At 42.4% G+C, this 13097-nt stretch overlaps 1 protein-coding gene across 3 annotated transcripts in view; it reads left to right on the top strand.

The window, feature by feature from the left end:
- The window catches only part of RAB11FIP4 (RAB11 family interacting protein 4), a 182196-nt gene extending 179195 nt beyond the window's left edge, over positions 1-3001 (top strand). For all 3 annotated transcript variants that reach the window (XM_019542429.1, XM_019542431.1, XM_019542430.1), the window contains one exon: positions 1298-3001. In XM_019542429.1, coding sequence (XP_019397974.1) covers positions 1298-1414 — 117 coding nt within the window. In that variant the 3' untranslated portion in view covers positions 1415-3001. The remainder of the gene's footprint in view (positions 1-1297) is intronic.
- Positions 3002-13097: the final 10096 nt, after the last annotated feature.

Below are 13097 nucleotides of genomic sequence, written 5' to 3'. Positions count from 1 at the left end.
AGCAGCACTCAAACAGGAATCTGATTTAACACTTGGGGAGATACTGTATAGGAACACTTGCACTTGGGCAGGGGACCAGCTGATTTGAGTCCAGAGATGCTTTCAAATCCCAAGGCTTGTGGACTTCCAGGGCATATGCAGGCAACTGATTTAAGTGTTCAACAGAGCAATCTTGTTTTATACTTTTACAGAAGGAAATCGTAATACAGGTATTATGCCTGACTTGAGTAGCCCTGTTGACTTCCAAGGAGCACTCAAGGTTTTAAGGGACATTGGGTGTGAATATTGGTTGCACACTGTCATTTGGTGAAATTTTCTCAAAACGAAGCAAAGTTTCTGTTGCTACCAAACTAAGATGCTGTCAGACTTGTCTCTGGCATTCCTTTCCGAGAATAAGCTGCATCTTGTGTCTGCTTCACATTATGGTTTTCTCTGGCCCATGCTTATTGAACGTAACAGACCTTTTCAACAAAAAGCCTGTGATGCCAAACAATTGGCAAGTTCCTATGGAAGGTAAAAATCCCAGCCTCAAATTATAATATTGCTTAAAGACCGCCTATGGGATCTCAGTGCTCTAATCGCATTAACTTTAATGGGAACTGAGAGTCTAAATCTCCTTAGGTAGCTTTCATAATCTCAGCCTAAATATATAGGGTATGAAGACCAATTTGTCTTTGACTAGAGAGAGACATTTTAGGAATTTGAAAGGGTTCACTGAAAGTACAAGAACTAAACATTCCCTGTAGATTAATCTAGCATAAATGCAGAGTGCTGTTGATTAAAGAAAAGTCTCTTTTATTGGAAGGAAAACTATGGCCTCAGCATGCCGTTAAAATGATCTTCATATCCTGTAATTACAGCATCCTCTTCAAATAGATTTCCAAGTGCTTTAAAAAAATTATTATGAACTTAATGTCTAAAATGTGGAAAGGGGGATTGTACTGTCCTTGAGGAACCAGTATAGCTTGGTGCACAAAACATGGGACTCTGGTTTGGGAATCTTGAATGCTGTTTCTGGCTACGCTGCTGACTTGAGCAAAGTGCCAGTGAGACTTTTTTTTTTTGCATTTACCTATCCTTCCGTAAGACAGCAGTTTATCTCTTTTTGTGCCATTGCTTTAAGACTGGGGGAGGATAAAAGCAAAGTATATGTTACCACTAAAAGGAATCCAAGTAATTTTAAACATGAAGGTGGTCTGAGATGAACTGAACCATCTCTGAATGGTAGTTTACATAATGTCATAGATGTGTGTGACCTTCTGCAGTAGATGCTTAGCTTTTGAAATTTGTATTTCAGCTCATGGAAGCTCTTAAAGAACAGGAGGAGATAAACTATAGATTGCGACAGTATATGGACAAGATCATCCTGGCCATCCTTGACCACAACCCCTCTATCTTGGAAATAAAAAGTTAAAGGAAAGAGCAGCAACTCCCTGATATTTCTGCACATGCCGCTGGATCTAAGCATCACTCTGATACTGTAAATGAATCTATAAATATATATATATATATGTATGTGAGTGTGTGGGTGCGTGGGTGTGTTTATATGATGTTTGGTACACTGTTATCTGTGTCAAAATTGGCTCAATTAATATTTCCATGCACTTTCAATACCTGTGATGAGATTGATGCTGTATATTAATGTAATAACAATATGACTGGATCACGTTGTTTTAGATACTGGACAAAATGATTCTACCTCTAGATGTAAAGGTAAAAGACAATGGAAACATATGGATGTCCCTGTAAGAACAAAGAATTGCTCTCTCGTTCTTCCAGAAAGTTGGGTACCCCCAAAAATGCAACATATCCAGGTTCAATATCTGACTGGTGCTGACTCTGCCGTTCTCTGTTGAATTTAATTTTGCTGGAGCCTTCCTTTTGAGACCACAAGAGGTCAAAATAGGCCTTTGGCAAAATCTGTCCCTTTTATTTTTAAGTAATGAATGTACATATATGATGTGAAAAGGGTAAAAGCCCACTGCAGAAATGTTAGTACCCATGTAAGCTCACTGTCCACGTGTTTGCCACTGTCTGTACAAAGTGCTTTTAAAATAGTTCACGCATTGGATTTTAAGATATCCTTTGGGATGATTGCCAGGCTGTTGTGTGGGGTGAGTGCATGCATGTGTGTTTGTTATGCCGGGGTCCCTGAAGTGCTAAGGCTGAGAAGCTGTCTGAAATATATACCCCTATTTTCAGGGGGGAGGGTTCACTGAGCCCTTCAAACTTTATTCTGGGATCCTGCTCTTTTGCATTTTAAAGTTTCAATTATGGGGCACGTTCTGTTTCTTATGTAAAAAATAAGAGGAAAATATATATTTTAGTGACTATAACAATCCACTTAATGTTTCCAAAAACATGTTAACCTAAGCAATTAGCTAAGGTTTTTTCCCCACTCCCCAGATATATGGTGTCGCACCCATCAGAGGAGGCATTTGTGGGCGGTCTGTGGTGGGAGAGACTGGCACCCTACCACTATCTTCTGCAGACCAGTTACGCCTTGATATAAATGAGAATCACCTTGGGGCGGTTAAGAGTAACAGGTGCATTTATAAAACTTCTTGTATATGGTGTTCATTAACTATGATGGGTATCTTTCCCTCCCCAACCACTGCTGTTTCGCACTCCACAGTCATCCACCCTTGGATGACATCCTGTTCATGCACACGCACGTATCCATATGCTCTAGATCTGAAAGACATCCTGATCAAGGTGAGCATTTATGCAGGTGCGGAACTTTGTGTGGACTTAACACCCACTGAATTCAATGGGACCTAAACATATGGCTCAAGTTAAGCACCTGCTTGAGTTTTGCCTTGAATAAAGAGGGGCTTAGACATATGTTTATGTGCTCTCCTGAACTGGGTCCATGTACTGTAGAACTTGGGCTTTTTTTTAAATTAAAAACAAAATAAAAAAAATCAAAATCAAGGTGGGGAATTGGTAGTACTTATTTACATGTTACAGTTTTATTCCAAGCACTAAAAGTATTTTATTTAAAAAAAAAAAAGAAAAAAATGCACACTCTTTTGATCCATAGCAACAGGCAAAAGCAAGAGAACTTGATTATGGAGGAGAAAGCCAGATATTTGGGTCTTTAAGTATGAGATGGTTCCATGATAACTATTTTAGTATACTTCTCAGAAGAATGTTTCCATAGATATGATTGTGCTGTTCTGTGTATTGCTTGCTCTTGGCAAGGTCTCACACCCACCATGCTTTGTATGTATTTTTGTGTGTGTGTGCGATACATTTTTTCCTTAACCGAATATGTGATTTCCGTGTTTGGATTATGGATGTAAATATATATATATATATATTTTTCAGCAGTCCCTTTGCTCTTGCCTTCAATGACGTCTTGTTGGAATAACGGGAGGCTGGAGGGAGCACTGAAAATGGGCTTTCTTGAAGGCAAGGAAATACACTTTGCGTCAGGCAGCTGTTTTTATCAGCCAGGTGTAGTGCTCTAGAAGAGTAACCACGGAAAACAAAAAATCTTTTTTGCAACCCTGGATGCACCTACTGGGCCCGTCTGCACTGGACAGATATCATTGTGGCATGTAACTTTATTTAAACATGTAGGGCCAGATCGTGGGTAGTCAAGAGCGGGGAGAAAAGAACTCGGAGCTATCCCTCTGACTGTGCCCACGAGAGGCCAAACTGGAGTCTGGAGCAATATAAAACACCCTGCCGGCTAGGCTAAATTGTATCATCTCCTCCGGGTCTGTATTTGGAGGGGAACAGGTAGCACACAGTGCACCTCCATGTACCCTACATGGAAGGTAGATGTAGTATTGGGAAGGGAAGATCTAGATAGCTATCTAGCTCGACACTATCTACGCATTTCCCCACTGAGAACCTGCAGCTGCCTGTTCATGTTGGAGAGCCCAGCTGCCTCTGAGTCCATGCCAAGGATTTGGCCCTCGTCATAGGCCTGGACTGTTGTTTAAAATCCTGCCACCTGGCCACCATTCACTCTAAACTATAGCTCGGTGTAGGTAGACTAAGATTAGCCCCAACCCCTAGATACAAGATGAGACGTGATCATATCTGCCTGCAGGGAATGCTGAGTTGTTTCCAGCCCATTCTCACGCTGTGAAATCTGTTGGTGTGGATGAGCCTGTTGCTGACTCAGATGAGCAACGGTTATGTTCTTTGCCCAAAAAAGACATGGGCATTCCCCTGAGCCAGCTCTAGAGGCTGGCTTCAACACGGAGGGAGTTGTTTTTGGTATACTGCTAAAACTCGTTACGAGGGCAGCATGATGCTGAAGGCCCTGATAGTTTCTTGGGAGTAGAAAGCATGTGAGATTTTGGGGGATGGGGGGGGATTGGTGCGGAAAAAAAGGACTGAACTGAGCATTTCAGCCTCTGACCCTGTTCTCAGTGAAGCCAGTAACAAAGCTCCTATGGACTTCAGTGGATGCAGGATCAAGCCCTACATAATTCGGGTCAAATCCACCTTTGTGCAGACATCCCCCATCGGTGATGAATAGGCTGCAAATTTCATTTTAGTCTTCAAAATTGCACTTAGGCTGAGTATGGAAAGGGTGAATTTCATGCTTAAGGGCAGTTTGTTTTTTTTCAAAAGCTTCCAGCAGTTTAGATCAAAGCAGTTGGTTGCTGAACACTTAAAGAATCTGTCCCTCAGCCCACAGGATTTCTGTTCTCAGACGCAGTTTATATTACTGCTGCCCGAGGAGGCCAACGCTAGGCCCTTGGCATGAAATCACCTTGTATTTGTAGTTTGCATATTCCTTATTATGTGGGTTGAAAAATGAGCAATATGTTAAATGCCTTCATCTGGGAAGGAAGCAAAGACAATGTTCTCTAAGGCAGCACGATTACAAAAAAAATAGATTGTAGCTGAGATTCGGGTTTTTAGACTTGAGTCTAATATTAGATCTAGGGTCGCTAGTAGCACTTAAGAAACCAAATTGTCTTGCTGTGCAAGGCAGGGGACAAAAAGAGTCTTTTGTGTATCTGGTGCAAAGTTTTGTTGTTCTCTTGGATGATGCCTAATGGGGAAAATCTGAGGTTGATTTTTGAATTACGGGGGCAGATCCTCTGCTACGTCCAAAAGCTACAGTGAAAGGCCAGGTAGGGGGAAGGGAGACTGGTTTTAGTTCTGTTGCTCTGCCTTGCTGCACGCTTTGCCCTCTCTAGACCAGAATACAGGTCAGGAGAAGCCCCAGCCGGGGAAACGCAGGCGGTTTCTGCTCCCTTTTTTTGCTGCTTGACTTTGTGCCGAGTGAGTAGATCTGGGCTGAATTTTACAGTTTTAGCTTTTAGACACTCGAGTACATGTAACTACTTGCACAAGTGTTCCCATTTGAGTCCAATGGGAGTGGTCCCCAGAGCGAAGGTGCTGCTGCGAGTCTGGGAACTAGTTCTGCATGAAGAGTTACCAGCAGCACCTGGCTTTACCTTCCTGGGTTGATTATTTCAATTGGAGTTTGAAGTAATCTACCCAGTATTTTAATGTTATCTCAATGTTCGAACAACACCCAAATGCAATGGCCGTTCCTACACTGGAAACAAGGTTTTTGCTGGACTCGGATAACCTAAATTTGGTTCAACATATTATATCTGTATTCATTTGTTCCTTAAAAGGAGCAAGTCGTTTAATTTCAGGTTCTGAAACTCTAAAGTAATATAGTGGTTCGTAATTAAATTGACTACAAAGTTGGTGGGGGTTTTTTTTCCTTTTTACATAGTTAGGAGGGAGGGGAAAGACAGCTTACTTTTTTCCAAAAGTCGCATTGTCAGTATAATATTGAGCAAACTACTGCGGGAGAAGAAAAAATTCCTCTTATTTCCAAGTAGTTGAAGCCAATCCTCAAAGCCCATCCTGATGTCAGGACGTGCACTGGGAATGCCAGGCCTCAGCAGATGCGTAGCTCTGATTTCTAAATTTCTGGCTCAGAGTCTTGTACTGACATGTGAAAAAAGCATGCTTTTCATGCATTTGGAATCGCTTCAGTTGCCTTTTACTTATGAAGCTGAACTGTTTGGAAACTTTCATTTAGAGATTGGAAACTTTCATTTAGAGAAGAGCTGACATTTATTGACAAACTATTATCCTCTGGGGGGTGGGGTGGGGGGGTTTCTTAACCTAATCTGTACTGTTCAAATGAATTCCAACCAAATGATCTATGTTCTTTGACCACCACATTTTCCACTTTTTTTTCTTTTCTTTTGCAGCCGGGGGGAAAATTCTGATGTTTTTCTGTCATCTGTTTGGAAGAATCGATATAGCTTCATTAATTTACCTAGGATGAGAATGAAAGATGTAAGGCTAAATCTTCTGCCGGTGTGACATGCTGTAGCTCCATTTCCAAGTCACGGGAGTGGTGTTAATATAGGCTAGCAAAAAACTGGCCCATCATGTTTAGGTTTTGTAAACCTGTTAGTAATTTAGGACACCAAGGCTAATGTACATATAATGATTGTGCCCTGTAATGAGTGATGCAGTTGGGCAAATGTATTGGTAAGACAAGTCACTGTTAGGTGATCTCCAAGTCATAGTTGTAGTAGACAGTTGTAAAAATTAAGGCATATTTGAATTTTAAAATGAATTAACACATTGTTTCTGTTTTCAGTGCCAGAGAATATTAGGGGTTATTTTTTATCTTTTTGAACAAGGGCAGGGAAAACTTACTGCGTTAGAGGTTCTGTCAAGGAAGTTGGAGTCGGGTGATGTGATCAAACTCCTGTTAAGTCAATGGCGAGACTTGGGTGGATTTCAGTGGGACCGGGTCAGGCTTTCTATGAGCAGTTACTTGATAGTTTCTAGTGTAAGTAATATCGGTCATCTGTGTATCAAGTGTCATCACTGTACTTGCTCAAGGAAAGTCATCAAAAGGGCACAGGAGAAGCAGCTGGATTTGAAGGTTGTTAGATTTTCACTCCTTTGGTCCTGCATGCTTTTTTCAAGACCTGTTTTAGTAGAAAAATCTTGATCCCAACAACAGTTCACTTTCTGAACCACTCAGCAAGCCTGTTGCTTTTCTCTCTCTTTTTGTTTTTTTAATGAAACATGATATGCATGTGTAGAGATTGAGATGGATTACTGCATGCATTTGGTTGAATTCTAGATTCCTTACCTAGAGTATTTCTGTTCTACCTGTGCTCTTTGGGGCATTTTTTAAAATATTTGTGTTTGCTTTATAAGAAGACCATGTAATTTCAATGGACCACCTATAAAGGTAACACTTTGGTGAGATAACTAAAGACTGTGCACCCAGCAAAGAAGGTGGCTGAATTTTCTTCATAGTTTCATAGTTTCTAGGGTCAGAAGGCACCTGAGCAGATCATCAAGTCTGACCCCTTACCATGGCAGGAAAGAGTACTGGGGTCAAATGACCCCGGCAAGGTGTTCATCTAGCCTTAATGTGGGCTCACAATTGGTTTGATTTATATTTTTATTTTGCAATTATTAGAGCTGGTTAAAAAAAAGTCCTTTGGATTACTTTAAAGGAAAATGGCCTTTTTACTTTAGAAACTTTAGAAACTTTTAAAAAAAAATCTCCTCCTTGCACCCCCAACCCTACTCCTATTTCCACTTCCCCACCAGAAAAGAAGAACAAAAGTGATAAGTTGTGGTCACTCAGCTTTCTAAATCAAATTCTGGCATATCTGATTCAAAACTTATCTGGGAACAAATTGAAGTTTGCAGATGGTTGAGAGAGCACAAGGGCCATTAGCCCAGAGTTACTGAATTTGTGATGGTTTGTGCATGTTATTAGTGGTTTGTTTGGGGAGGTTTTTGGCACGGATTTATAGTTCTAGAAAAGTATTAGAATGGCTTGAATCTTATTCTTTTGAGCCCTGGATATCCAAGGAATGCAGAGTTGGCCCCTAACCTTTAGGGGAGCGGTGCTTCAAAATACTTGGCTACCTGCCTGATGTTTCTCAACCACAATGTGGAGCAACCATCTCTGGGACTGAGAAGGTGGTTTGATCTCTGCACACATTCAGATCTGTAAATTGGCACTTTTTTTTTTGCAATTGGTCCTATATCTTTGGAGTTTTTGATGGGCTTCCCCTGTAGAGTTCCCCCACTGTTTAGCTCGGCACATGACGGCAAACGTCGGAGCAGCTGGGGAGACTGGATGTTTGGCTTTGGACCACTATCTTGACTCATCCTGCTCATGGCAAGTTCAGATGATATGGTGCTTGAAACTCCAGCTACCCCCACTGTTTTGCGTCCCCTCCTGTGATAGCTGGTGGAGCAGAGCCAGAGTGAGCATCAGCGCGTGGAGACTTTAGTCTAGTGTAGGGAAGGGCTGAGTGGCCCTATTTACACTGGCCAAGGACAGAGCATTAGCATAAGCTGGTCCAAAAATGGATCGGGGAGGGGACATCCCGAAGTCTTGCCAGTGTTTCTACACAATTTTTTCTAAATTGTAGAGTTTTGACAATTAAAAAAAAAAAAAAAAAAAAAAGTCAACCAGCTTTGCATAGTAGCCTTCTAATGAACTTTGGGTTAACACAGGCATCAGTCTAGAACGGTTGACCTATAACTAGTGATTATCCATTTAGCTTAGTACTTGTAATGAGAAACGTAATTTGAATGCAGTTGCATCTGCTGCTGCAGGTGGTAAGAACTGCCACACAAGCTTGAGAATCTCACCAGTTGCCACATGCCATGAAGTAGGCTTGCAAACCATTGCACACACTCTTGCATAGAAGATAGCAAGGTTATAGCAGGGATCATCACTTTAGCCCCCATTACTTGTAGTGATGCCAGTCCTCCCTAGAGAGAACTGTCTTTTATGCTTCTTGGGTCTAAATCTTTTGTTGCAAGAGGTAGAAACCTGTAGTCTGTATGTGTAAGTAGAGTTAAATCCATGTGGAGTGTAATTCTGAAGTCCATTCTCAGGTGAAGCTGAGTCGTGCTTTAAGCTCTGCATGGGTAAGAACTGCAGCTGATGACTCTTATGGGAGCTAATAGAAACAACCATTAATTGCTGTCCTAGTTGTCAAATGCTCATACTAATAGAGCGGGACGGTAGTTGCTTTCATTGCATGATTTGTCTGAATGTACATATATTGCATAAGGCATTAGCACATTGTTGAGAACTATATTAAAGCTACTTCTGGCAGCCACAAAAAGGCTATGTAACGCTCACCTATTATCTTTGTATCTGGCCCATAGCGTAGAGTGAAAAAAACAGACGGCACCCAGGAAATGTTATGCTTCCAAGCGCCAATTTATACCTGCTATGTCTTGGCTTGCAAAAATCCTTTGTTGAAGGGTTTGACTTGGTTTTTAGAGGTCTGGCAATACCTATGCTCTGTCAAGGCTGTGCAGGTCCGGTGCTAAGGGGTTGCCAACCACTCTGTTCTAAAAGACCTGCATAGACAACGCAGCTGGTACTTTTCAACACAGACTGGACTGCATTGTTCAGCAGTGCTCAGATTAAGAATATTCACCTTGTCATGTAAAGCTTGGTCGACCCAAAAGACCATGAGTTAGCGACTGTTCTGACAACGTACCTTTAAAGCCTGCGTACGCCCTGTCGAGTCTTCCACAACTAACGTGCCATTAATCCGTAGCTTAGACTCGATGAAATCCGTTGTGCTGAATTCACTGGCAGTTACTCCAAGAAGCAGGTCACTTTTTTTTAACTGGATCTCACCATAGTACGTCTTCTCCAGACACCCATATTGTAGGCTGACTTGCTCGTCACTTAACGCCTTTGCTGCTGCAGAGAAGAGTGTGCATCCACCTCCATAGTACCTGCGTGCCTTAGTGTGACCATGTTAAACCAGTGGGAGAGAACAAACCCTTTTTGCTTGGTGTCAGTTGAGTTTTTTAGATGCTAAAACGTTCCTGGGATTTTAACTGTGTTTTCACCAGGCTAATCCTATCCACAGCTTTACTCTGGTTACTGAAGACAAGTCGGGTCCCATGTGCATGCCATGAAGCATGTTGCAGCTGATTCCCGTGACATTTGAATCTGCAGTGTAGATGAGCCCTGAGCCAATCTGGAGGGAGGTTGCACTGAGACGTTCCTGTAAGTTTTTTGTTTTTTTATTTCCGCACAGTTGACCTAGATACAAGTCCTAGTCACTGATTAGCACCTTGGTTTGCAAGGCCTAACCTCGCCACGAAGCTTAGCGGCATATTGTACCTCACAGATAGATGCAGATCATCAAATATATGAATGGGTTGCTGTAGCTAGGAGCCTTTCACGGTGGGATTTATTATGGTGCAGAGCTGGCTGAAAATGTTATATTTCATTCCCTAAAAATCCTGTTTTCTTTTCATCATCGAGACCAATAAACTAAAGCCTGCAGCTTTTTAACTGTGAAAAGAATAGCTACTTAGCTGTGTAATTAGAGAGAGGTTACTTTTTTGCAAAACTTGAAGCATAGTAGAAATCTGTATTAAGAAACCTGGATTTGGTAGGTGTGTGTCATACACGTACTTTGAACTTGCGCACAAATGTTTTGTTTCGTTTTGACCTTGATGTAACGGTTGAGCTGTCAGTTTTCACATCGCCATTCTCGGTGGAGTAAAATTCGCCCCGGCTGGCTGAGCAGGGGCAAAATCCTGACATTTTATGCCACGTGGCAGACCAAGGGAGAGCAGGGTGAGCAGATGCCCCTCTGTGCCCCAGGCTATGCTGGAGCAGGCTGGCACTTCAGTGGATCCAGCGCACCAAAGCCAAGCCACGTATAGGGGCCGCAGCCACTCTTCCAGCCCAGAGACAGGACTGCACGGCAAGCCCCAGCACCAGCCACCACCTTGTCTAACACCCTGCCATCAGCTCGGTGCAGGGGGATTTCACCCCGTATGAACCCTTTAGTATGCTATAGGGCAGTAAATGTTGCACTTACAGTATGTTTAAATACTGGTATATTTTGAGAATTATTGTAAACTCTGTTGTGGGAGCCATTAGTTTTGCTTCGTTGCACAGATTATACTCATGATTTTTGCATGGTTACGGTGTAGTACTTGTGCCTTTTACTCACGTGTTGTGAGTGTACCAGATTTTTTTCCCTACATTTTATCTGCTATTTTGGGCACTTTTTATATGTACCTTTTTTTTCATTTGAGCTTCATCTCTGTTTTTTTCATGTACTGTAAATGTGTATATATACAATAGATCAGATTTGTATTTCATGTGCCTCAACTGGATGTAAAAAAAAAAAAAAAGAAAAAAAGAAATGACTCATTTTGTACAGGTTTTTTTAGAAACACTAGGTCATGTCCTAAAATACTTAGCAAATTAAAGTTAAAATAATTAGCAGTTCTCTGTCTTACTTTAGGAGCATTGTGTCAGATGGTCTCTTTTGTAAAGCATTGTCACATGAACACACAAATTACTGCTGTCGTGTCATTAAAAACCAGTTGTATCTTGTTGTCAGTTTTAGTGAGTTCAAAATATTTAAACTGCTAACTAAATTTAGTTAAGTCTAGCGTTGACGCGTTACAGTTCTTTCTTACTTGACAGGCAAGCGGTTGCTTTTTTGCTTCAAATGAAAATCAGACAAAATCTCCTTAAACCAAGGTGCCCATTTGGGGTTGGTTGCGGTTGAAATCTCATATCCGTTGAAATCAAAAGTGAAGTCATAGTGCTTACCCGCCCTTCCCAAAAGTTAAAATGCTTAAAGGCTCGTTGTGTGTTCTTGGCTTTACTCTTGTTCGCTTCAGTGGGAGTTTTTCCTAAGAGAGGATTTTAGGATGTGCCTTTCTGCAAAGGAATGGAGGTAACTGGAAAGCAAATGCGATGCTGTGACATGGGACTGGAATAAGCCGTTTGGTTCCCTTAGGAAAGACCTAGGCATGATTTTTGTACCAGTGTAACTGCCCATTTATGTAGTGAAATCAGTGTCATTTCCTGGTGGGGCTAGAGCATATCAGGGGCTTATTTCAGGAGGTTTACGGAATTAAGCTATGCTGCTATAACTTACATCCACCCAGCAGGCTCGCATTGATTTGCCTATATATTTCTGAACTCGCCACCCACAGCCCATTTGTTGCTGCCTCCTTCAGTTGAGAACGATGACGTCCCCTGCGCCCAGCCCACCCCCCAGCAGCCACGTGCTCTCTAAGGGCTCAGCCCGACCCTCACTCACATCAGCCCTTCCCATTAACTTTACTAGTGCAGGGTTAAGGGCCTAACCCAAAAACCTGTAGCAGCCAAGGGGCAAACTCTCACTGGTGGGGGGAGCAGTACTGAGTACACCAGAGCATGACAGTCACAGGTCGCGGTTTTCTGAGACTTCACGGAGGCAAATGAGTATCCTTGAGCTGCACCTGTCAGGCGTGGAGCCGCAGGGAGGATGCATGTCTGCCTGAAGGCCGTGGCCCCAGACCATCCGCTACGTCCTGTGTTTCAGTGGCTTGTCTGTATCTGACGGACATCAGCAGCTCTTACAAACAGGCTGCACACAAATCGTAGCTTGCTGCAAAACCCTAAGATTTACAAAGCACGACTCTTCCAGTTCCCAAGGAGCAGAAATCTTTGAATGAACCTGTCACCTGCTTTGCTGACGAATGAGAGTAAAACTACTTTGAGAACAGGGGGGCGGCGATGTTATTTATTTTCCAATTTGAAAGATTGCTTGGTGAAAAAAAACTAATGAAACCCATCCGCTCACTACTGAAACGCCTCAAACGGGCAGCCGACTAACGCTGCGTCTGATCGGTTTTTTGGTATCCTCCTGTTAATTATGACACAATTAAGTGGTATAAATATTGTTGCAGTGTGTCACCAGATCCCTTCCCCTGTATTTTCTTGTGACATATTTTACGGGGAGTGGGGAAGTTATTGCTAACGTGGATCCTTACAAGTAGCTGTAATGTACAAACAAATGTGTAAATAAATGATTTGCTTCTCCTGCATGACTAAAATCTTGTCTTTAGCCGGGTGACTGACCTCACTTTTCTCTTTGCTGTGGTCACACATCCCTGTTAGCTACGTAGCCGATCGCTCCTGATCTTTATACTTCACTCAGTGGTGGCCTTAGGGTTCTTGGGGCCCTGGGCAAGTGATTTCATAGACATCAGGGCTGGAAGGGACCTCGGGAGATCATCGAGTCCAGCCCCCTGCCCAAAGAGCAGGAAGTCAGCTGGGGTCA

Source organism: Crocodylus porosus, unplaced genomic scaffold (assembly GCF_001723895.1).
Source record: "Crocodylus porosus isolate Cpor-Errol unplaced genomic scaffold, CroPor_comp1, whole genome shotgun sequence".
Lineage (NCBI taxonomy): Eukaryota > Metazoa > Chordata > Crocodylia > Crocodylidae > Crocodylus > Crocodylus porosus.
Note: the sequence above shows the minus strand (reverse complement) of the source record. Positions and strands in the feature narration are given on the sequence as shown.